This window comes from Ciconia boyciana, chromosome 2 (genome assembly GCF_034638445.1).
Source record: "Ciconia boyciana chromosome 2, ASM3463844v1, whole genome shotgun sequence".
NCBI classification, from domain to species: Eukaryota; Metazoa; Chordata; class Aves; order Ciconiiformes; family Ciconiidae; genus Ciconia; species Ciconia boyciana.
In genome coordinates, this window is record NC_132935.1 from 65,930,792 (window position 1) to 65,955,180 (window position 24,389).

Below are 24,389 nucleotides of genomic sequence, written 5' to 3' on the forward strand. Positions count from 1 at the left end.
GTTGCATGTACTATGTATAAAACCTTTTCCTTGTTCTTTCAGAGAATGCTGTATAAATGCACAGCAAAGTTTGTTGGAGTTGATTTGCTGCACAGGGGATGACACTTTCCAGAGGTTGCCAAGTCCAGTTTGACAGAAGGTGTTTTACAGCTGGTCACATCCAGATGCAAATCCATCCTTCATAATGGGAACGTGATTCCTGAATGCTTGAAAGCATTCAGTCTGCTCTATCTGTGATTGCCTTGCCAGCACGTAAAAACTGGTAGTGGTTGATACTCAGTGAGCATGTGCTAAAAGTACATCTCATGAGTAAAAAGATGCTGTTTTTAAATGGTCACTTCTCAAAGTGTTATGTCTTGATTAGAGGCAATGAGTGTGTGTTGTAAGTCTTGGAAGTGTTAAATAAGCAGTATGAGTTATGAAGTCAGCTGACATTTTTCCTGAATTCAGTTTGCTACTCCTCCAGCACTTGGAGTCCTGTCAGTTAAGGTAAATAGACTTTTAAAAAACTCTTTTGTAACATGGTATTCGATTTGCTTCCCTGCATCCTCCTCCCCCATGAACTTCAAAATTCACTCTTGAGTATCCTGACATAGAGGTTTTCATAGCCCAGGTTCCTTGGTAAGATTGAGTCGGGGGTTTTCAAAGCAGTGTATATGTTGTTGCTCAGTACAAATACAGACACTGTAACCAATATGTTTGTATTTTCAAAAGCAGTGTTGAAGTAGATGTGGTTTTTTTAGGAAGCAGAAAGAACTCTTGTTCTAAGGCCTGTTTGAAGAGTCAGATTGTATAGTGGGTAAGTGAAGAGTTCTTAGGAATGCCTCTGTTCTTTTTGGTTTGATACAATAGTAGGCTTACGCTAGCCTCAGGCCTTTTGGCTTGTGTCTGCTCAAGTATTTCTTTTGGTTTATGTCCATTCCTTCAGTACAAGAAATGACACACTCTTAGTACTGGTTGTCCGTTCTTATTTCAGGAAAAATACTTTGCTTACAAGTCAAATAGCCATTTAAACTGCTGTTTTTGAGCAAAACAATTAGTAAGTAATTAAAAGACTAAATTTCAGTCTAATTTTTAATCTCTTTCAAGAGACTTGTGTTGGTAAAATAATGCTTTAAAGTACTGTATCTTTTCTTCTGTAGGAAGTAAATCCAAAAAAAGCCACTTCCAGCCTCTGGAAAAGATGACTGAGGGGAAAGCAGAGTGATGAAGGCAAGGAAGGAGCTTTGGATAAGTTCTGTAGTTCTACAGTGAAGTATTTTGGAATTGAATACAGTGCAGTATTTATAAATATTTTTTTTTACCTTAAATATTCTTTCCCATTTTTGAAGGCTGCTTTAAAAAACAACTTGATTTTTACATACCCTGTTCAAAGAAGATACTTGGTGCTGTACTTGTTTATGAAGGGTGGGATTTTATTGCCTGTACATAGACATTTTATGCCTTGCAATATCCCCCTGGCCTTTAGCTGCCACTCCAGAGACACTGGCCTCCCATAAATCCCGTGTCATATTGTCAGCCTTGTGGGCCATGCTAGGTCACCAGCAATGTCACTAGAAGCCTGTGCGTGGGCAACCTGGTCCTGGGTCCCAAAGTGTCATTTTCTGGTATCTGAACATTATTCATGAATTGTGGAAAAAACCCACAGAACTTTATATATACACTCTTCTCTGTTATAAAAGACAAAACTGGCCCAAGTTTCATTTCAAGTTGATTACTTTATTTCAACGATGAATATTTTTAAAAGCTGTGTTCCTATAAGAACAATACGTATTCAAATTAAATCAACTATTACGTTGCAGAGTATGCATCTGAATGAAGCTACAATAGAAAAATCCACATAGCAACCAATGTAGGTAATAGAAGATGTAATACGTGTGTGTATGCTTAATAATTTTGGTGGCTTTGTTTTCTTTAGTCTCTATGTACTTTCTATCCTCTCATCTTTCATTGCTTCATATTAATAGACACTGATTTAAACCTACAATAGATTTAGATGTGAAATGCAATTAACATACATATTTATAGGTAACATTTACTGGGCACTTATTAGGAATGCAGTTTCAACCTGGGAAGCATTAACTGTAGTCTACAATGCGTAGGCTAAAACTAAAAAAAAAAAAAAAAAACCAAACCAAAAAACCAACAACAAAATAATTAATCAGACACTTAGATGACAGCTTGAAGAAATGGTAAGTTTAAGTAATAAAACAGTGCAATTCAGAAGAGCCTTTTATTTCCCTAAGTGTGTTTGGAAATACCATCACCACACATTCGTTTTTAGTAATTTGTGAACAATTAATATCTAAATCTAACTCAGCTATAATTTATTTCTATAAGGCAACTACAGTACAACAGTTAAATGTTCACAGTAGTTTACTATGAGTTTGCTTTGGTGCACTGCCCGTCATAGGCATCCAGGTGTTACTCAGGCAAAAGATGAGCTGACCAAATATAACACTGCTGCAATACCAAGAGAAAGATTTGAAATTGTAACGCAAGATGTGCAGGACTATCTGAGATGCCAGTACTGAAGGGCTCTCTTTCAGAAATTAGACTTATTTGTTTATATATTTATTTACTTACTTATTGTACTGCAAAGTTAATGCTGTTGCAGCAGAGTTTGTGTGGAGCACCAGTGACGTCCAGTGGTCACTTGTGCAATCTTAGATGTTTCTTCTCTGGGAATATCCCTTGTTTCTTAACATTAGTCTAACTCAAATTTGAAATCCTCTTTCTCTCCCTCATCTGCTCTTAATTCTAATGGTTTAGATGCGATGAGCGATTCATGGTATAGAAAGAATTTCCTTATTACTATTGCTCCGCATCGTATTGATTCTACAACATCTGCCCCCTCCCACACTTCACATACCTTGAACTCCCAATGTTTGGTAAACCTTTCCATGACTGCCTAATCCTGTTATAAAAATAAATTATTCTGTGAGTGAGAGAAGGAAGATTAAAACAAAACAAAACATCAACCAAAAAAAACCAAATCAAAAAAAGTATTTGGATAAACAGTCCTTACAGCTTCTGCACATGGTGGCTTTTTTTTTTTTTAACAGCAGTGTCTCAGAAATTCATTAACAGCAGTGCTCAGTATCCAAGACATTAGCTCTTTATTTGTAATTCTGATGTTCACTAAAATGAAACCAGAAGACTTGAGCTCAAATTAGGTGCTTGGGAGAAATAATGAAGTCCAGCATACAGTTAGGGCATCCTGAAGAAGAATGAGTAAAGTCAGAGATCTTGTTACTTCACATAAAATAAGGAAAACATCTAGTAAAGCTACTTTTTGTGTTCCTTTCATTCAACTGTTGGTCAGGGATTGCCAATAGAAGTTTGTATAACCTACTGCATGCAGAACCTAATTGGCATTAAGTAATGGATTGCATCTATCTAGGTAATTGTTGCAGTTGTTATTAATTTTAAGGCAGTTACATTATGAAGCAGAGTACATGATCCTTGGATGGCATCTTAGAGCTTCAGCGCCTAGCAACTGGTGAACCAGACCGCGATCCAGGTCGGGACCCAGAGCCTCCCTGTGGAGGGAAGAATAGAGTTAAGTTAATTAAAAGGTACTGTATATTTGGGGCTATAAATTGAAGAACATCAATCCGTAGTATGAGAAAATTTAAATATTATCTAATGAAAATGGCTTGCAGTGGCCTCTAGTATATTGCTAAATATTACTGGAATGTTCACTTCAAAGAGATTATTGCTTTTCATATATTTTCACATAGGATTGATTTACTCTCATTAAATCTCTCATACAGGGCTAGACAGTCTCATGAATTATTTGTAGGTGCATGTTCTTATTCTGGCCTTCCTAATGAAAGCAATTTATTTACTTGGACATCTTGGAAATTTTCTTTTTTATGGCTACCCCTGAACCGTATGTATACTTAAAAAAAAAAAACAAAAAAACCCCCAAACAACAACAACAAAAAACCAAACCAAACCAAAAAAACCCAAACACCAAAACCAAAAACTCTAAACCTTGCACACAAGTTGTACTAGTCTCACATCTGAAAGAACTGAAATGTAATAATTTTATTCTGTAATATTTATTAGGTTAAATTGTTAATGTGATTATATCAACATCAGTTTTGTATGGAAAGCTCAGATGCAAATAGAGGAGAAAACAAAGAAAAGATAAAGGGCTGAAACCTGGCCAGTTTTTACGAATAATAAGAAAACATCAAACTAGGAAAAAAAACCTTGTGACAATTCATAAATCTGCAATTGAGAAAAGCCTTACAGCAGTTTTATAGCAAAGATGATCCAAGCTGAAATTTTGGCATTTCATTTTTGGAACTTAAGATTAGGCTAACTGGGTATCTTTTCCCGTAGCTTCAGCAACTTTCTAGGCAAATCTTGAACAATACACTTATGACCACAAATGTGAGATAGTGTGGTGATTTTTACGGTAATCAGTTGACAACTGAACTGTTTACTTCAAAAAAATTAAGCATATGTGTACTTTGGGATTTTGTTTGCTTATATTCTTCTCATCTTTGAGTGCTCCCTCCTTAGTTTTACTAAACTATTTCAAGGAAAATTTAGTGTAATCCATTAGGTAATTGGCTTTTTTTCTTCCAAAGTTATCTTAAACAATGGATAACTTTTTTATTGTAAAAGATAACTTTTTATTTAATGCCTGCTGCTATAAACAATGGGTCTAAATCAAATGGGCCTGAGTAAAACTCTGATACGAGTTCCAAACATTATAATGGCTTGGAAAAGGCTATCTAAAAAGAAGAACCGGTATAGGTATATCATCAGATAGATACAAATCCAAGCTAAAATAGTTGTGATGGTTATGTAAAAAAGAGAATTAAATTTTGGGAGAGATTATTATCAGGTATTTTCAGATGTTCAAAAGAAATTTTACAAATAATGTCAGTATATAGCCATGGTATTGTTGATGTATCTGAACTCCACTGAAAAGCTACAAGTGCACAGTGTGATATTAGACTTAAAAGGTAAATGTTTGATTTTTACCTGCGCCTCTGAAGAGCTCATTCCTTTTCTTAAATTGCAACATAAGAATTCTTACTACCTCCTTGGAGTTTGCAAGCTGTCACTTGGTGCTGCATGTGTTTGAAAAACAGCTCTACAATGAAAGATACATACCCTAAACCACGTAAGAGATACAAATGTATTTTTGCTACAGGCAATGGTGCTGTTACGTCTCCTGTTGGAGAATAAGAGTTTGAGATGATCAGCTCTGCTAATGGTATCTCAGACCTTCTGTCTTGAAGTTAAGATTACTGCTGATTGCATTCTTCATGTGCGAATAGTATACTAGATGATTTGTTACTTGTGAATGCTTCACTCGCTACCTTTTGAGGAAAAAATACAGTCTTGTTAAAGTAGCTGCCAGTGCATATTATGTGCTTTTCTCATGTCTTTTTCCTGACATAGAATGTGAAAAATCCTCACGACTGGCTTTTTTTCCTGTTCTGTTTTTGTTTATTAGCTGTGTTGGTGGGGCTGTGCGGTGACTCGGAATGGCGAACTGAACCAGATTAAAGATAATCTGACCAAATGTTTATTTTTCATGTGACACAGTTTTCTAATTTGCCTGGCTATGTGGTGTCGCAACTTATGGTACTGACGTATTGTAGGAGGTCTCCCACGTGGAGCAAGGAGGGACTGTTCAAGTTGTTATTGCATCTCAACCAAATATGTACCCAACACTGCCCTGTACTACCATTCTGCAGCTTATCGGTTTGCTTTCACTTTCACTATTCTAAATAATTTAGTGGCAGCAGCAGCAAGCTGTGTCACCTCATTCATCTTCTGTGTTCCAGGTCATTTGTGAGTTGAGTAACAACACAGATCCTGGTGCGGGTTTTGTGGGACTTTGTGGACTTACCTTCTTTCCTGATGGTAACTGACACTATTTTTACCTTTGTTTCCTATCATGTAAGTAGTTACTAGGCCATGAGATAACCTTTTGGTTTATCCATGCAAATCTAGTTCCTTCAGAAGCTTTAAGGAAATGTGGTTGTTTCAAACATGGCAGGTTCTGGAGAGGTTTGGCTTCTCTTTTTCCTGGGCTCAATTTTTTTGTACTTAGAGTAAGTTCAATTGTACTTTACCAGTTTAAAAATTTTGGAAAGAGTGCCCTGGCCCTCATGATAGGATCCCTTATGTCCCTTGTGAGCAGATTTATGCTCATAGAATTTTCCGCTTCCTCCGTATCCTGGCTTGTGTCCTTCACCACCCTGCAAAGAAAGATTTTGATATAAATTGCAAATTAGCGCATTCAAATTATCCTATGCACATTGTAATCTTTCTTTGTGATCACTGAAATGTAATACTCAAATGAGAAATTTAGAGGTGTTGGAATAAAATAATCTTTTACGTAATAAACAAAGATGAAGGAAAATGTTAGGAAATTATCTGAATATACTCAAATCTGAGGGAAGCACCAATCTGTAAAAGAGGAATTGATAATAAAAAAGTGGATACTCAGAAGGTTAACCTGCATGACAAAACTTAAAATGTTTCAATTTCAGGAGTTCTAAGGTGCCAAACACGTCAACTAATTTGTGTTCTGATAGTGAAAGAAATGCTTAGTGGCTTGAAGGCTTTAATATTTTGTCTTAAAATGCAAGTAATTTACATGTCCATGTCATAAAATCAAACCTGCGGTAGAGAAGTAGAATTTAATTAGTTGCGAGATAACTGTGGGAAGAACTTGGCTAATAACTGTCTGGGCAGATCACTTCTTACTGAAAGGGATTGCAAGGAAAGGTGGGCAAAATATTTGAATTAGTGACAGTGTTAGTTTTGCCGACTTCACTGTATAAGAGCAATTGGAACTGCGGAACAAGCGCCCACCTTATCCCAGCCCCCCCACCCATTTTTGTCCTTCCCAGGAAAAGAAAATGCAGCAGATGAGTCTTCCAGGAGTCTTTAAGGGAAGAGAGCTTTGCCATGCAGTGGATTTTGCTCCCTTCGTGCTAAAGCAAAAGAAATTATCACTGCAAGGCTGTCAAGTTGCTGGATAAGAGCAAGCAACAAAATTACCATCTTAAAGTGCTGTGGGCGGAGGGAGGAAAGTGGAACAGGAAAAGCAAAATAGCAAAATTGAGACAAAACAAAATTATCACGTTGCTGCAGCAGCTTGAGGCAATGGAGCAAGATATGCTTTGGCCTGGTAAATAAAATGGCTGTTATTGGAAGCACATTCATCACCTACCCAGCTAAATCTGGTGAGGGATAATCCTCTTCCCTGTACATGCAAGAAATAGAAACAATGACATGATGATCACTATGGAACATAGCATCTGGGTGCACCATACACGGAAGAACATGAAAATGCCGTAAAAATAATGAAATACTGGCCAGATAATGAGGCAGGAGTTGAAAACAACAATCTGTGTGCAGTCGTTCCATGAAACAAAAAAGGCAAAAGTCTTCATTATCATTACAAGAACTGACCACTAGCCATGGTTTGTCAGTATTGCGTACTTTAGAAGCCAGCTGAGCTTCGTAAATGTAAGGACAGTTCCTGGTGGGTGAGGCTTGTTTGACAGCATTACCTGTTATTAGTTTATTACGTAAAGCAATCACAACATAAACTGAATATAAAAATCCTTGCGAGTGGCTTTAATTTGTCATGCAGCAAGTCAGGAAGTGCATGAGGAAGAGAACCATGGCTTTTCTTAGTCCCTTGCTTTAAATATTCCCAGTGATAACTCCAGATTTTTACTTAGTGCCATTAAAGAAAATGAATCAGGCTAGCAGTTGAATTGGTATAAATTAGCCCACAAAAGATCTTGGACATTGCTTGGGCCCCTGAAAACGCTTACCTTTGCTTGCATTGGGGGAGGTGTACGGGGTGAGACCTAAAAACCAACACAAAACAGTTGTAACACTGAGGCACAAATAAATGTAGGCAATCATCAAGCCTTTTGTATATTATCTATGAGTTAGTAGGATTAAGTGCTATCTAAGTAATTGCACTGAGAAGCTCCTCTGCTGTCTCAGGCTTTGCCTAGAACACACCGGATTTTTGTCTATTTTAAAAAAGAAAACATTCCTTAACACAGCCAATGCTGAAGACACAAGGACAAAAGCTGTAAATGGTGAAGCTCTATAATTGTAATGGTGGTTGTTGAAATTTGACTATGCGAACGGAGGGTTCACCCACTTTTTTTGTAGCATTTCAGTATTGTCTGTGTTTCCAGGTAAAAATTATTTTTGTATTTGAATGGCGTGATGAGCTCAAAGGCACAGTACAATTCACGAGGCTCAAAATAATGGCTCATGGCCAGTATTTGGTTACTGATGGATCCTAAAGAAAATAGTTCATTTTAGTGCATAACAAGAAGAGAGGAGACTTACAATATTCTTGAAGAAGTGGACTACAGGGTTGTCATCACCAGGCCGGCCATGCTGAGATCTCTGCGGGATGGACCCTACGTGGTGGCTAGCCCTGGCTGCATGTATATCCTGAAAAGCAGAATAGGCACATTGTCAAGTCAGCTGGGAAGGAAAGATAATCAGCGACTGTATGAAGAGAAGAGTCATTTTCACCAGGAATGAAAAAAGGAGAAAAATGCCTTGGAAATCTACAGAGATTGCATCAGTGCTGTGAAGGAACCATTTTTTAATGCAATTGCAAATACAGAGTATGTATATGGACGTATGTTGTGCATATATATATATATATATATATATATATATATGAGTGTACATGTTTTTAACATTACAGCCCAGGGTGGAATTAAACCTGTTATTGGGAAGTTCTGATAACAGAAACCTTGTAATTTTCCTTCTTTCATAAGTAGGATTGTAGAATGTAATTTTAGAAATGAAACTGGAAATTGATGATGTTAAAATGATGTTGGGCCATTCTCCATGCGAGAGCAGGAATGGATTGTGTATCATGTGTCGGTTCCCAAAGACTACATAACGCTGATGAACTGCAAGAGCAACAGGTTTTTTAGAATGAGGGAATCAAATGAGACTGATGATACTTTCTATTTTTAGTAGGGCTTCCTGAGCAATATAGAAGGAAGTCCAGGAAGCGAAGGTAAAATAAATAACAAAAATAACACATTGTGAAGAGTGAATACCTTGACTGGCACTTAGAGCGTGATGCATCTGTTGCAGTGAAAATAGTGTCAAAAATTCGGTGTAGTTCCTGCTATGTGGATGCAGTATGGCAAAGTTTGAAAAAGAACTGTTACATACGACTGACCCAGTTACAGACATCTGCCCACCATTGCAAATGTAGAGGCACAAGGCTTCATGTTCAGTGCAACACATCTGAAGTATGTTCAATGGGGAACAGAGGAGGTAGGAGAGAATGAAAATAACAGTGCCGCAATGGTTCTCTTAGTGTAATGGATTCCCTGTAAATACAATGACGTTATAAGCATCATGTGGATACTAAAATTTTTCATTGGCTTCTAAAGATGAAATAGAAATCCATAGTGAGACATTAGCTCACATAAGCACTTCCCTAGTAGCACAAACTGAATGAACATTTGACTGTAGAACAGTATGAATAGTTATTTAAAATACTTTGCTTTCATCACATATAGGCAAACATTTATCAGCTTGGCAGGGAAAAAGCTTAGTCTGATGGTCGGAGCAGGACTCCTGACTCATGAGTGGTTTGGTGATTTTTGACAAATAAGTTAATATCTGTAGCACAGACTTTCAAAGGTTTGAAGAGTCTTTTTGCACTTCGAGTGAAATCTGATATTAGTAGCTTCCAGAATGACCCTGACTGCCTCAAGCTATTACTACTGAAAATGGCTGCGCAGAGATTTACATGTTCTAAGACTTGAATAAAAGGTGCCATGAAACCATCTGGTGTTACTGCTCAAAGCTGCTACATGGAAGTGTTATTTTTAAGTGAATGGTGTCAGATCTTGTGATCTTATGTGAATGAAATAGATTTAATTTTATGTTGGATCATGCAAAATGAGATGAAATATCCATCTTCGTGAGTGGCCTTTTAATACGTAATTCTGAGGAGAAGTGAAATTCAGGTGTATTGTTTAGAAGATGAGTTTCCTTAGGATAAAAAATTAGCCAATGCAGAGAAGTTCAGCCAGTATTTATCAACATCATTTTTTGCATGCCGATGATATGTAGAGATTGACTGTTTAAAAAACAGGAATTTCTGAATTTCATTGGATCTGCAAGATTTCTGTAGGGTCAGGCAGTCAGTCCTGCTTATGCTTCTGCAGCAGGTTCTACTTTGTCACTAGTTCCAGTGTTGCCAGAATATCCTCTGCTGCCGTGATTAGGAAGAGGGAGCCAGTAAGGCATCGACACGTTTAGAACAAGTTACTTCAGCCATGTGTTTTGTCTTTTTAATCTGTTCACATGAAGCATTGCTTTGCCTCTGGAACCGGCTGACTGCCTTGTCTTTGGGATGAATACCGTGATAAATACCGTGGTGTTGCAGATCTGAGTGTCCATCTTCAGCAGCAGGAACTGGTTGCTACCTAACTGCAAACCTATTGCAGTACGTGAAGCAGAAAACTTCAAAATCAGGTTTGATTGCACGTAGCCTGCAGCGGGCTATGGCTTCCCTCCAGGCAGTTACCCCAGAAAAGGTGGGATAATAGGTTTTTACAGTTTAGATGAGGTTGAGTTTCCTGACTTTAGCGTTCTGATCAATTATTAGGGGCTAATAATTTGGCTTATTGCAAAGGTTATTGTGTAGTACATACAAACTTTCTTCTGTCTGTGGTGCCAAATGTCAGCACAGTCTTTGACTGGGTCCCCTTTTAAAGCTTGTCGGGTAGTAGCAAGTCTGAAGCCATTTTTAATGATGGTTCTGTGTAAGTTTAATACCGTGGTTTTCCCAGCGTTACAAATAAAGTGCTTTCCTTTCATATTATCATCAGCAAGCTTCATCTGCGGTCAGAGTCTTCCATATTATCCTCAATTTGTGGCAGTTGATTACGTGTTTCCCTTTAGTTTATTGTTAGAATTGCTCTTCCACCTGTAGTTTGTTCTGTCAATTTTTGGACTCCGAGGGGCAGGGGGCGAAATCCTGTGGGTTTTTTCTGAGGTTGCTCACATTAATGATTTATGGAAATCGTTCCCCTCAGAAGAGTAATAACTGATATCTATAGGTGTTAAAAGTTAGATTTGAATGGATTCAGGCAATGCTTTGCTGAATGAAAGAGAAAACAAATCTGGTTTATCCTGCTAGGATGGGCTGCTGAGGTGGTCCAGTGACACTGGACTTTTCTGAATGAGCTCATCTAGTCACTGCACGTTCACTGACGGGTTCAGAAGACCACCATTTATCTTTAAATATGCTTTAAGCGCTTGGGGAAAAAAAAGCATTAACCTTAAAACCTAATAGGAATACAGCAGAGCAACCATGTTTTAGGAGTGGGTGACATTTACTTGTGTCTTTGTGTTACGGGTCTCTCTCGCCCGGCCGCTGCAGCGAGCTCTCCCCGCACCTCTTGCAACGTTGTCATGAATTTCAGTCTTGGGAGCGCTGCCAATAAAAAGCAAGCTTGGCTTCCACATCTATATATTATGAAATGTTCTCGCAAAGTATAATCTTGAATTCAGAGCCCTTGGATACTGTTTGTGAATTTGAAAACAGAGGTGCCTCTGTGCCCTTAAAAAAAAATTTTAAAAAATTACAGCTTCTAGGGTAACTGAATAGTTTGTAGTCGTGAGCAGTCTTTCTTTCAAAAAAATAGGACAGAGGAGAACACTCCGGTTTTCACTGTTCCCAGTTAACTTTTTGTTTGACCTTAATAAAGGATCCTTAAGTCGACTCTGCCGTACATTCAAAAAAAGCCAAAAAGGCAAGATCCCTTAATCTGAATAATCTTAATTATTAGAAAATGTTTGCCACTACTGGAAGTTTAAGCAGTATCTGGGAGATCTGATGACATGGATGCAGTTTGCAACTTCACTGTGAAATTAATAGCTTTCAGGATTAATAATGTCAGTAAGAACACACTTTAAAATGTATGTAAAATACTCAGGGAGGGATTCAGTATTGGAATGCTTTGCAGCTCCTTCTGGGGATGCACAGGACAACAGCGTTATTTCACTGTGCCACCTACCTTATGTATTTCAACCACTAAGACAAAAAAAGAGAGTGAGTTTCAGTGTAGTGCAAAGAAAACAGACAGGTATTTTAAGTCTTAACAGTAGCTATACATCGGCATTGAATTCCCTGTGTTAGCCGTGTACTTTTACATCGAACTAAATAAATTTACTGGCACAACCTGTATTAATATTTTGAAAGAGCTGTTGGAAAAAAAATCACCATTTCTCTAACACAGTAACAAGAATCCATACGTCATTCAGTATGAGCTCCGTTTTGGGTTCTGTGCAAGATGATTACATTTCCAATTGAGGTGAAGATACCTGAGTATATGCTCTTCGGTGTTCTGAGAGCCAGACCTAACCAAGTCTCTTGGCATTTTAATTGCAAGTTACATATTCTACATCTCCTACTTGATTTTTGTTTTCAAATTTGATGCAGAAATGTAAAAAATGTGGTTAAGCAGTTGCAGACATTTTTTTAGTGATATTGTAAGATCCCATGAAATACATATCTGACTTTGCTGGGTGTCAACATGATATGTTAGATTATGTGACTCGTAATAAGTAAGGGGGATTTTAAAATGTATATTATAAGCTCTCATCCTCCACAAGATGATTGCCTCTAACTAAGGATTGTATACAGACCTTAATATAAACCTAAAGCTCTAAGTCCCAATCAGAGATGAGATGCATTAGTGAAAATAATAGTATTAACAAATTTTTGGCTTGGAGTACTGAATTTATAGTTTTTCCAATTCCTTTTAGTATCATTACGCAGTTTTGTTGCCTACTTCAGGATGTGAAAGGAAAAGCTAAAGACCATCATATACCGTTTCTGTAATGGCAAAACCCAAATACATATGAAGTATGGAAATAGCAGATTTAAAATGTAATCAAAGCAAGTAAGCATTTTTGGCACTAGTAAGAATGAAAAACAATGGACATTTTCAGGGACTCAGTGGGTTTCATGGTTTCCAATGGGTTGTCTTCACAAGATACCTAATGAGTCGCTGTGCATGAATTTAAAAGACATCATACATAATCTACAAATTTCAAATTCATATAGGTATGAAAAGTACATTTAGATTGCCTTAGAAAACCAAAAGCTTCCACAGCCTACAGGGTGTAATGCTTAACCCCCACTAGGAAATTTGCAACTGTACTGGTAGAGTAAACATTAGCTTTTAAGCATTAAGTGATGAATGCTGTTCGTGCTGGTTTGTGGGAAGAGCAACAGGCAATCTGTAAAGCCACTCAGCTAATTTTGTGTTAGTGCTTGAAATGGACTCTGAATCCAAACTCTCTCTAAGTATAAGGAAATTCCTACCCAGGGTTGAATTTCTGTAGTTAGTACCATTTCAAAACAGTATTCCAAACAAGAACTGAGATGCATCCTTTCAGTGAATATATACACTTTTTTTTTTTTTTCTTTTAAACAAGAGGAAATTTATTCTATACAGTTTGACTAGAGCAATCATGGGAAATCTGACAGGCGCCTGTATACAGAAATTGCTTCATCTTGGGATTCAGAGGTGCTTTGTATGTGGGGCTTTTGTGTTCCTGGGCACAGCTGACACCGGGTCAGAGCCTTCCCCTGCTGTTACCCAGCATCTCATCAAGCAGCGATAGAATATATAGCACATGTAATGCGAGGATGTTTTTCTCCATGCTTATTCGAGTAGTAACATACCTGCTGTAAACGCGCCCTGCTAAACCAGAGCTATGTTATACTGGTGTCGTTGCTTCCGTTTTCATTCATGTACAACCCAAGTACCGCTTTGCTCTTCGTGATGGTGTTTGTTCCAGGCTGTTCACAACTTACTGATCTGTTACAAAAAGCGATGGGAACGCCGACATCTTCCCCACGTGCTGGGCTGACGGTGACATTATAATTAATTAGCTAATTCAGCAGGCTTTTCTAATCACTTTAGAAAGGCTGAACCACACATCCTTGTAACGGTACTGTTAATTCTTACTAAGGTGGAAATTAAGACAGAAATGAAATTACTTGCTCAATGTTACGGAGGAGAATTGGTAGGAAGAGAGATGTAGAGTCCAGGAGACCCTGCAGGAGATTCTGCCTTCCAGTGTTGTGCTGAGATCATTTATTTAATCTTTGTCTAGAAATAGGTGATGAACAGAAAGAGGAAGAATTCTTAGCAGAAAGATGGGAATAAAAAACACGGGAGGAAAGACTAGAGCTGACTGAAAAGTAAGAAACCCAAGGACGATGAGAAGAAAGATGGCATGAAGGAGGAAACAATGGCAAACGCTGACCATCAAGAGAGGTAGGTGCTAATCGACAATCCAGAACCACATTTCTCCATAACCCTCTTACTCCTTAGTGCCTTGACAATTAGGGTTAACAAATTAGAAGGTGAGAGGAAAGAATTACTGGGGAAAAAAGGAAGAATCAGGAGAGTTGTTCAGGATAGTAGTTCTGGTTTATGATGGGTCCTGAGTGAGAGACCGGTGCCATCGTACCTTCTGGGTTTTTCTCCATGTGCAATTTAGTCTGTTGTTGTGACACTTGACAAATGGTTTCAAGGGGCAAAACCCGATGTTTGAATTTACCTTTGCTTTTCTGAAGCATTTTTCTGCCTAGCATTAACCATTTTATTCAAATATTCTTCATGATAGAGGTTCTTTATCTGCTTGGACAGTGGTGCATATTCAGTATTGTCCTCTGTGCTGTTTTATCAAGTTGGTATCGATGACATAGATTAAGCCTTGTTGAAATGATCCCCCATAGAAACCCAGCGCAAGGCTTTGAGGTTTGGTGGGGTTTTTTTTGAGAATGATCACTCTAGCAAAAAAGGGGTTTTGGCTAGTAGGTATTCACAGGGTAGGTTCCAGGGTATGTTTCCAGTTTTCCTGCTACCAACAAACTTCACAGCCTTAAGCATTTAACTGTACATGGCCAAGATATGGAAGGCATCATAGATTAGTATTCACAATGATAGATTTCTACTGATAGCCGGCATGTTTGGTGGAGATGCATCTGCTGGTGCTGCTACAGCAAAAGAACCTAACATTGTGGGTATGACTATCAGTAAGAAAGCAGAGATTTGTAAAAATTTTAAAGGCCTGTTGCCCAGTATTTTCATATAGTCAAGAAGCTCATACAATAAACAAGATGATAATTATTTGGAAAACAAAACTACAAATACCAGGTGTACGCTATCGCTTTACAGCTGCTGACCAGAAATAAAGAGGAGAAAAATGTTACTACAATCTTAACTTTCTCGAAATACACATTTCATCTCTCAGGTTGCACCCACTCACCCACCCACCAACTATTGTGTCAGTTCTCATCTTTGAAGGAACTGGCCCAATTTTCTTTCTTTTCTGCCTTTAATAGGGAAGAAAATGACAAGCTAAACTCTTGTACCGGTTGTTAAAAGTACTGTTGCCTACATCAGCATAATTTATGGGGAGAGTAAAATAGTAAGGAGAGTTTACTATTATGAAATAATTAGACATGGCATGGTTAATAGCTTGTTTCTTTGAAACAAATACTATCACTCAGAGGTGATTTCCAATAATGTAGCCAGTATAAAATGGGGAGGGAGACGGACCACCCAAAACCTGAGGCTTGGACAGTTTCCAGGGCATGTTAATTGCATGATAGATGAGAGATTAAAAAGTAAAAGCAAAAGGTGAAACAGAGCTAAGGCTCATCTTGGGTCTGCAGCAGTAATTCAGTATGCTTTACAAACATTTTTTAAATTGCTTTGTAAGATATTCAGTGAAAGCACCTGAAAATGGCAGTGGAGGATCTTTTTGCGTAGCTCAGAAATGAAACCAAGTAACTTTAGAGTGAAATGAGTAATTGAACATGTCTAACTAACTGGAGACCATTTCAGGAACAAGGTGAGATATTTTGCATCAGTACACAAAATGAAAGCCAGCACTTGCAGCTAATGGTACGTGATGGTGGAGACAAAACAAGGTCAGGAAAACCACTGTTAACTTTTGCTTCCATTTTCTATCGGGCAGTGTTTACTGTTGTGCAATCTCAAAACAGCTGAAGAACAAATTCATTAATTTGGGCGTTCTAGGATGGAAAGTGCTAAGGATAATGCAGTTTGTCATTTGCAAGGAATTAATATATGTGATAAAATCTGTTATATTGGGGTTTTTTCTAAGATAAAGCAATTTCTTATACATAAATTTGGTTCATCTGCAGAGAAGTAAACACAATGAGAAAAATTTAATGTTAGGTAGAGAAAATCCTCATGCTGCCTGCCCCTCCTGCTTGTTTAAACAAGCGCCGCCCCCCCCCCGCCCGGGTATAGCATAGTAAAATTAAATCCAGACCTTACTCTCAACTGGGTTGTGGTACCGTGCAGTTGAAAAACAGAAGAGTTGCTGCAGAACAGCCAAGGCCAGTTCCCACCAAAAGACCCCAATGCTGCCATCACTGCCTCTCCGGTGGCCGTGGCCCTGCGCTGCCATTACGCCGAGGCCCAGGCAAAGCGTACCAGCAAGCCTGTAACTGCACCGAGCACTTGAAAGAATCCTTGGAGCTCTTCTTCAGAGCACCCTACCAGCTCTCTCTTAAACAGATTACTATCATCATCTCATACTGGTGGGTAGAAGAATCTAGAAATAGTCTAGCAAAGACTGAACTGGAGGATACCATTTAGAAGTTTAATGAAAAGGGGAAATCTTTTGCTGCAGACTGATTAGAAACAGAATCTTTAAAATGCTTCCGTTGATTAGTTAGTATTTTAGCCTGAACATGTTTACCAAATACATTTCTGAATTGCAGAGGCAAAAAAACCCACATAAATGATAGTAAAAGTGGTGAAGCACAAAGGCTTTTCCTGTCCACCCAGTCATGATTTTCCCTTCAACTTCTCATACAAATTGGCGAGCCCCAACTTCTTTGTCCCATTTCTGAATAAACCTTGCCCTGCATCTGCTGTTAGGCTGAGCACAGAGCATCGCTAATACTTTACCAAAAGTTACTGCTTGCTCTTCTAAGCAGCCCTGACATGGCACTGAACCTAGTCTGACTTCCAAATTCCTCTTATAGTTTGTAATAATTGCTTCAAGCAGTAATTTCCTTGAAAATGCAAGAGAGAATTAGTTGCAGTGCATTAAATAATGAGTTAATTATTAAGCATGTATAACTTGTAGACGGTCATACATGTGTTAAATCCTGCGTATCAATCCTACGTCATGTTGGCTCCTAAGCCTTTCAGTTATCACGTGCTGTGCAGTACTCACCTGTTGATGCTTGCTTGTTTTGTACAGGTTACTATTTTTCAAAACAGAGAAATCTAAAGGGCTCCGAGGCCTGCCGTACAAGCGAAAGGAGCTTTAATCAAACTGGCAGTTCTGATAGACAAATTCATTTTTAGGTCATTCATCATTCATTACTACCTGCTATGAAAAAGAGAGACCAGATTCAGTTCCCATTATCATGAAGCGAGAACACTGGATTTAGAAGCTTCAGTTATTTAAAGCTTTATTAATTTCTCTCCAATACACTGTTTTAACTGAATTTTGTAGAAAGACATACAGCCTCCTCTAATGATCTGAAACCCCGTTGCGTACTATGAAGTAGTTTGCTGCAACTTCTGTTAATGGATTAAAGTATTTAAAACAAATTAAATCATTAGTACACCGGTTTTGTGATGTAAACAGTTTAATGAATACATAAAGCACATATAAAGCAAAAGATTAAAACAAAATTATTGTTACAATCACCATAAACTATATTAAAAAATTTTTTTACTGTTTGCACAGCAGGTTTCACAAAACAGTGTATCACAAGCAATACTACTCCCTGAAAACTAAGACTTGGAAATAAAAATCACAGTAAGTATTTACCGAAATCACATCATATACTAGTCAGACTGGCATTGATTTAACTACTTTTCAGAGTCTTCACGGTGCTGTAGTATATATTAAAGCTCACACAAGAAATGTGAAGAGTTCAAGTGCAAAAAAGAAAAAAGATGCCTGGATATTCTGACAAAGGTCATCATTTAAAACCATGGTTCCTAAACTTTTTGCCTGTGCATGTTTATCGCAACCCTTTTTGTAGATCCCCTTTACAGTGACGGCTTAACTCTGGCGTGGGTTTGGAACTGCTGTTTCAGAAATGCTGATCCTAAACCCCCCATGCTGCTCAAAACTTAAGAACTTCAGCCCAATACTCCTCATCCCTTGTATCTGTCTGTAGGAAAGGGAAGCCCCGTGTCCCCCTTCCATACTCCTTGCACCCAACACATATATATTGGGAAACAAATGCAGGAGCGAGGCTTCATACAGGCAACAGGAGAACGTTACAAGATTGCATACAAAACTGAAGCAAAATGCAACAGAAAAATTGATTTAATCTTTCACTACCTCTGGCCTCAGCCTATTATTTACTGTCATTCACAATATTCTGGTCTGTTGCATGTGTTGTCACAAATGTAGTTTAAAGTTTAGTACATTAACACATAATGTTAAACCAGGACAGAAAAGTTCTTATTTCACAATCCAAACTTTGGGGGGGGGGGGGGAGAAATCATAAAGCAAAACAATTACAAAAGCGTAAACAACTGCATAAAAGCATAAAAGAAACAAAACAGCACTAAGTACATACTGAAGTTGAATACAGGCTGCTATCTAGGAGGCACAAGAAAGATTTGATCATTTTAACAATCTTGCTTATATGCTTTACAAATGTTTAGATAAATATTTATAAAGATTAGAAAGGAAATAATTTATAGTTACACTCCTGCCTTGCATGCTTTTTAAAATGTCTGCACCGCAGTTTCTTTCTGTCACCCTTTGAAAATCTCCTTTAATACAATACAATTTAGGCTGTGCACAACAATAGTTTTCTTTAGAATATTCTACCTTAAAAAAAATTCTTAGAAGTACAAAATTCAAGCTGTTTTTCCTTGAGTTTCCACTATCTAAAATCTTGATGGGGCAGGGGGAACAATGGCAAATGCATTTGCTGCCCCTTAGAGGAAAAGGAGTATTTCTGTACATTCCAGTAGTTCTATTTTTATTTACTCCCATGGGACTCCCACGCACTCTTAATTTAACTTCAGAATTCCAGGGTAAGGGAGAACCTGCTCCACGGGAGAAAAGGAGGCCACAAAACAGTCCCCGCTTTGTTCCTACCCCACCTTTCTGTACACAATAGTGACTATTATTCATTAATGTACTTTTCAGCTATGGCTGCAAGATGAAAATGCCTCCACAAAGAATTTATAATGTGTTTTCCTTGAATGTCAGGCCTAAATCTGTACAAAGAGCAAGTGTTGCCTTTGCATTCCAGTGCTTGCTGGTGTGGGTAGTTGAGAGACATGCTCCCACTGGGGCACGGGCTGGCTGAAAAAGGAAGATTGCAAGAAAGGCAGCTGCAGAATTGCTTTGAAATGCTTCAAAAATTAATCAGAAACACGTGCAAGCAAATAAACAGTGCAGCCCCAGGAACTTTTAGATTTCCAGCCTTTGAAATTCATCCTTTAGGGTGCTTTTCATGGTATCTTCTTTACCAAAGACCTGTTTACTTGGAGTCTGGGAAAATGCCAAGGGACTTCATTCATATTTCAACTCTTCCATGAACACCTTCAGCATCTATCAGTACTCTTGACACTCTACAAAATTCAGCAAGTGACAACTATTTAGGTTTTCAGTACAAATAAGACTACTAGCCATCTAGATTTCCTCTGTATACACACGTATAAATAAATGACACCACAAGCCTTCCTTGATACAAGAAACCAAGAAGCATTGATTCAACTATTATTTATTAAGCCTTTGAAACAACTGTCTGTGGCACTTGCTCAGTATTTTCCGCACCGAAACCCTCCTACGTTAGAGCTTCCTAGGACGTAGTTTCATGCATCAATATTATCATTGTATGAAATAGTGCTAGAGATGCTTTGGCACTGGAAGTCCTAATGTGACTGACTTTTGCCAAGATATAATAAAACTTTTCTGTGCTTCCAGCTGAGATCTGCAAGTCAGGACTCTGTAACATTATATGTAGTTGTTCTTAAAAAAAAACAAAAAACCAACAACCAAAACCAAAAAACCAACAACAAAAAAACCCCCCAAACTTACTTCTGTTAGGTAACAAATGTTAGAATTGTCCATAATTCTGTACTGTTTTGCAGACATTTAAGTGCCTCAAAATAGCAGTTTACTGAACAGCAACAGAGATAAGACAGATGATATCCTGTCCTCTCATACATAATTACGTAGAGAGCTGTAGAGAATCATAGCAATTGTGTTCACGCCGAAGGATGAAATACAGAACCTGTACAACCTGCAGCTATTTTTCAGTCATCACTACCAAAAAGTGAGTTGGTTGGTTTGTTTTATTGCTAGAGCAAGAACGTACATACCTCTGTATATTCTGTATGCAGAATCTAAGTTTTTGGTAATATTTCCTTGGTGTACAAAGAGCATTTCAAGATGTTATTTTTTATTGAGTAACACAGTATATGAATAAAACAGCAAGAGTTGAGCTAGTCAACCAGGTTCCAGAAAATAGCAGTGCTGGGAACAGTCTCTGATATTTGCAGTAACAGCAAGAAAAGTGGTTTTCTTCATTGTCACAGCAACTGCTTGTTGTGTGTATGAACATTACATACCTACAGAAACGACTGCATAATTGCTAAATCTTTGTCATAAGCACTATAGTCCCCAGTTCATAAATGTGAGAAACAAAAAGAGCAAAATACACAGCTTGCTTAGTACTGGCTACCAAGTGTGAGAAGCTTCTGGTTTTAAGTTTCCAGAGTATTTTTCATCCAGTGCTCTAAACTTCACAGCAGCTCTTCAGGGAAGGGCTATTATACATTGTGCTTCCAAGTGCGGAGCTGTGAAGTACACTGACAGCCTGTAGCTGTCGTGTGATCACAAATCACTTTTAAACCACAGGGTACTACTTATCATGGCCCAGTGCAACACCATGAGATAGCCAGTTTGGGAAAGCTGCACCTGCTAACCCATCCCGGCAAGCATCACAGGTTAGAAATGTGGAACAGACACCAAAGGTTGTCAAAGGTTATTGAAAAATTTGGGCCCAGCCAGCAGCTATGAGCATTGCTTTTTGCAACACACAACTTGAGTAACTACATCAAACAATATATTCACCTAAAACAAAGGTTTTACAGCCCTACAGTAGTTCCATTCAAATGCTTATGTAGTGTGTGAACACACAAACACAAGACTCCCCTTATCATTTACGTAGCCAAGGGTACAGTGAAAATATCTTAAACTTTGCCACTCCAAGAACAGTGAACTGACATGCCATCTGCATAACTTATCAGAGGAGGTGGGTTAATCCTGGAAAAGGGAAGAATTCAAGTAATATCCGTTCATCATAATGAAGAAATGGTTTGTTACACAATTTCTAATACAAAATGCTTGGAATATAAATCTTCACTTCTTGCCAGAATAAAGCAGCTGGACTATTTTGTACACCTGGGATTCAGGATATCTGTCAAGCCATCTCCTCAGCAATGCTATCAACTGACCTTAAAACATGCTCTTGCGCAAGCAGGCTGAGAATTTGGCCAGTTCTTTTTCTTTTTCTAACATCTATTTCCAAGTCTGGCCTTCAGTTAGTGCCAAACTAGAGATTGTCTTGCATTTAGTGCTGTCATCCAGCTCTGTTTTGCAAATATTTAAGAACAACACACAAAAGCAGACTGAAGTTTCTCTAAATGGCACAGCATACAAATGCATACAATGCACCACATTAAATGTTAATAAACATTTCTCTCAGTAAAGTTTCTAGAGCCACCTGGATTTCTAATACTCCTTGTTACTACCCAGAATAGCTCCTCTTGTTTCCCAGATCTATGCCTTTTTTTTTTTTTCGTTGTTTCCAGTTTAAAGCCAAGCATTAAATTACATATCTGCAAGTACGGTCTTGCTGGCTAAGTCAACTCTTGCATTATAGCAGTTACACCTTCCTTTAGTCCCACCCTTCCTTTTTAATTGTACTTTATTTTGCTGTAGCTGTGCAGTTCTCTATTCCTCAGAGCTCACCTTGCCCGAGCCCCGCCGGGGAACGTGTCTTTCACCTCCAAAGAATCTGCCCAGCGAGTCAAGTAGACCCGAGTCTCTGTGCCTTGGAGATCCATGTCTAGCATGGTCTGTAGTGCTCGCCGATGCCATTTTTGATCCGTGCCGGAAAGAGGAGCGTTTTTGTGAAGCCATCAAATCCGAATTCTCTGAAGCTGCTGCACTGTCCTCTTGGATGGTCTGTAGCTCGTCTGACTCTGAGGGCCGATCTTTGAAGGTGTTGTCTTCTCTTCCTGGGGCATCTCGGGAAAAGAGGCGGATCAAGTGGGGGCGACCAGTCGTGTCAGCTGGGTTGGCCTCGGGCCAGGCATTCTTCGGGTCTGCTGTGCCTTTGGAGTCTGTCACCGCTGGGCTCTTCGTGGAGGTCCCATTGTTCTGGTTCACATCTGCCTCTCCTGCAAACAACAAGGATGAGATATGAATACAGGCCTGTGAAAAACAGCCCTGGAACAATGCTGCTTTCTTTCCCTTGCCTTGAGATGCTCATTTCATACAAAACCCGTAATATGTGCAGTTGTAATGAAACTATGTTCTCTACAGCCTTTAAGAACATTAAGCTATCTTGGAACCGAAACTGGGATGATGTTCTCACACAAAATCTGCAGTAGTTCTAGGTGGTTTTTTTGAATTAAATGTATTTGTAAATAGATCAATAGGTTGTTTGAAGCACAACTGAAACTAACTTTATTTACATGGAAGGCTTACTGATGAGGAGGCTTTCAGTTACAACGTCTGAACAATCAGAATTCCCGTACTTTCCCTTGGGGACTGCAACTCTAAAATGTTTCTTTTCTCCAAAATGGGGGTGGGGAGGTGGAAATTAAAGCAACATTGCAGGACTGTGCCTTCTCAAGTGCACGTTCCCTCTCCACGATGTCACCGCTTTTGTACGTGAACGTTTTGTCCCCATTTGGAATCCCTCACTGTAACTTCAATACCAATCAAACAAGTGTAATGAGGGGAGGTTTCTTCACTATTTAAATTGTCCTCACTTCTAAAAAGCAGAGAACACTAAACTGCAATTTCTGCTTGGCCTCCCATGACAGTTTTCCTCCATATATGATCCTGGCACTCGGCGTACGATGTCCTAGCTCTGACACTGAAGGCCTAGAGCAAAACTGTCCGATTTGCTTTTAGTGCTTGTGAGAAGTGACAAAAACAATTATCAGAAACTGATGAGCTTTTAGAAAGGCACTGAGACAGACCTCCGTGGTGTAAGTGAAATGTCTGCTGCCTTCTCCATAGTTGTGTTCTGATGCACACAGTAAAATATCTGAAAAGAATCAGTTGCAGCACACTTAACCATTAACCTGTACTAGCTCCTTCTATCAGTGACAAAAAGATTATGGAGGGTTTTTATAGTCTGTACCATTATTCCTACTGTTCTAAAGGAAACTGCATCCACTGAGGAAGGTGTCTTGCCCCCAAGAAACACGGAAAGAATATTAGTAGGTCACTGCTTGAGAAGCAACCTTCAGAGCAGGCAATTCCCGCACACTCACTCCATGTCAGAAACGTTTTTTGGCGTTAACGGGGCTCAAAACTTCAGAAATAAGTTACAGTTAGTCATATGTTACCTTTAGGGTCTTCTAATTACCTCATTAAATACCCATTTGATTTGCTCCTTGGTGCCATGGGAGGGATAGGATCTGGCAAATACTGTTACGTTTTCAAAGTACTCTGGGCTCAAGTACTTTGCTGAGTCACCAGAGCAATTTTAGACTTGACACAGTCACTTCATATGATTTCGCCCACCCCCAGGGCACTAAAGAAACCTTTTCTCAGGCTGAGAATAATTCTGAAATAATTTTATGGATAACAACACGAGACAGCAATGATGGCTTCTGCAAATATATACCGGTACTTAGGTTATAACCTGTCTGCTACATTTTTCATATAAAAACATAACATGCAGTTTTGCTGTGCAACTTTTTTTTTTATTCTGTGGAAACCACCTAGAAAATGTTGGAGAACTTCAAGAAAATTTTCTTTGGTTAAAACATCTGGAAGTATTTCTCAGGAATACAATTATTTAACCAATGCTAATGGTCACTGAAGACCTCATCAGTGGGGAAAAGGAAAATACTTGCTGGCAACTTTGGGATTTTGGTTTTCCTGAAAAGATACTTTCAAACTTATTAGAAACTATTAAAGCCTCCAAATGATTTTCTTAATTGAACAAAAGATAAAGTAACTAACATGGATATATGACACATTCTAAAACTGCAAAACTTTTTAAATAGCAAATCTAAGCCTAGATTCTATACCAT

At 38.5% G+C, this 24,389-nt stretch overlaps 1 protein-coding gene and 1 long non-coding RNA gene across 3 annotated transcripts in view; one reads left to right on the plus strand and one right to left on the minus strand.

The window, feature by feature from the left end:
* Positions 1-48: 48 nt before the first annotated feature.
* LOC140647804 (uncharacterized) lies at positions 49-14,340 on the plus strand. Of its 2 annotated transcripts, none has more exons than XR_012040962.1 (3): positions 49-3,578; positions 5,817-5,895; positions 14,188-14,340. It is a non-coding gene; the product is annotated as an uncharacterized lncRNA (long non-coding RNA). The 2 variants fall into 2 exon arrangements; XR_012040961.1 differs by lacking the exon at positions 14,188-14,340 and adding an exon at positions 8,205-8,651.
* MBP (myelin basic protein) overlaps positions 3,433-24,389 on the minus strand; it is a 117,606-nt gene continuing 96,649 nt past the window's right edge. Inside the window, exons 4-9 of the mRNA XM_072852850.1 lie at positions 22,084-22,514; positions 8,362-8,469; positions 7,827-7,862; positions 7,214-7,246; positions 6,108-6,233; positions 3,433-3,542 (exon numbers count right to left, since the gene is read on the minus strand). Coding sequence (XP_072708951.1) covers positions 3,486-3,542; positions 6,108-6,233; positions 7,214-7,246; positions 7,827-7,862; positions 8,362-8,469; positions 22,084-22,514 — 791 coding nt within the window. The 3' untranslated portion in view covers positions 3,433-3,485. The remainder of the gene's footprint in view (positions 3,543-6,107; positions 6,234-7,213; positions 7,247-7,826; positions 7,863-8,361; positions 8,470-22,083; positions 22,515-24,389) is intronic.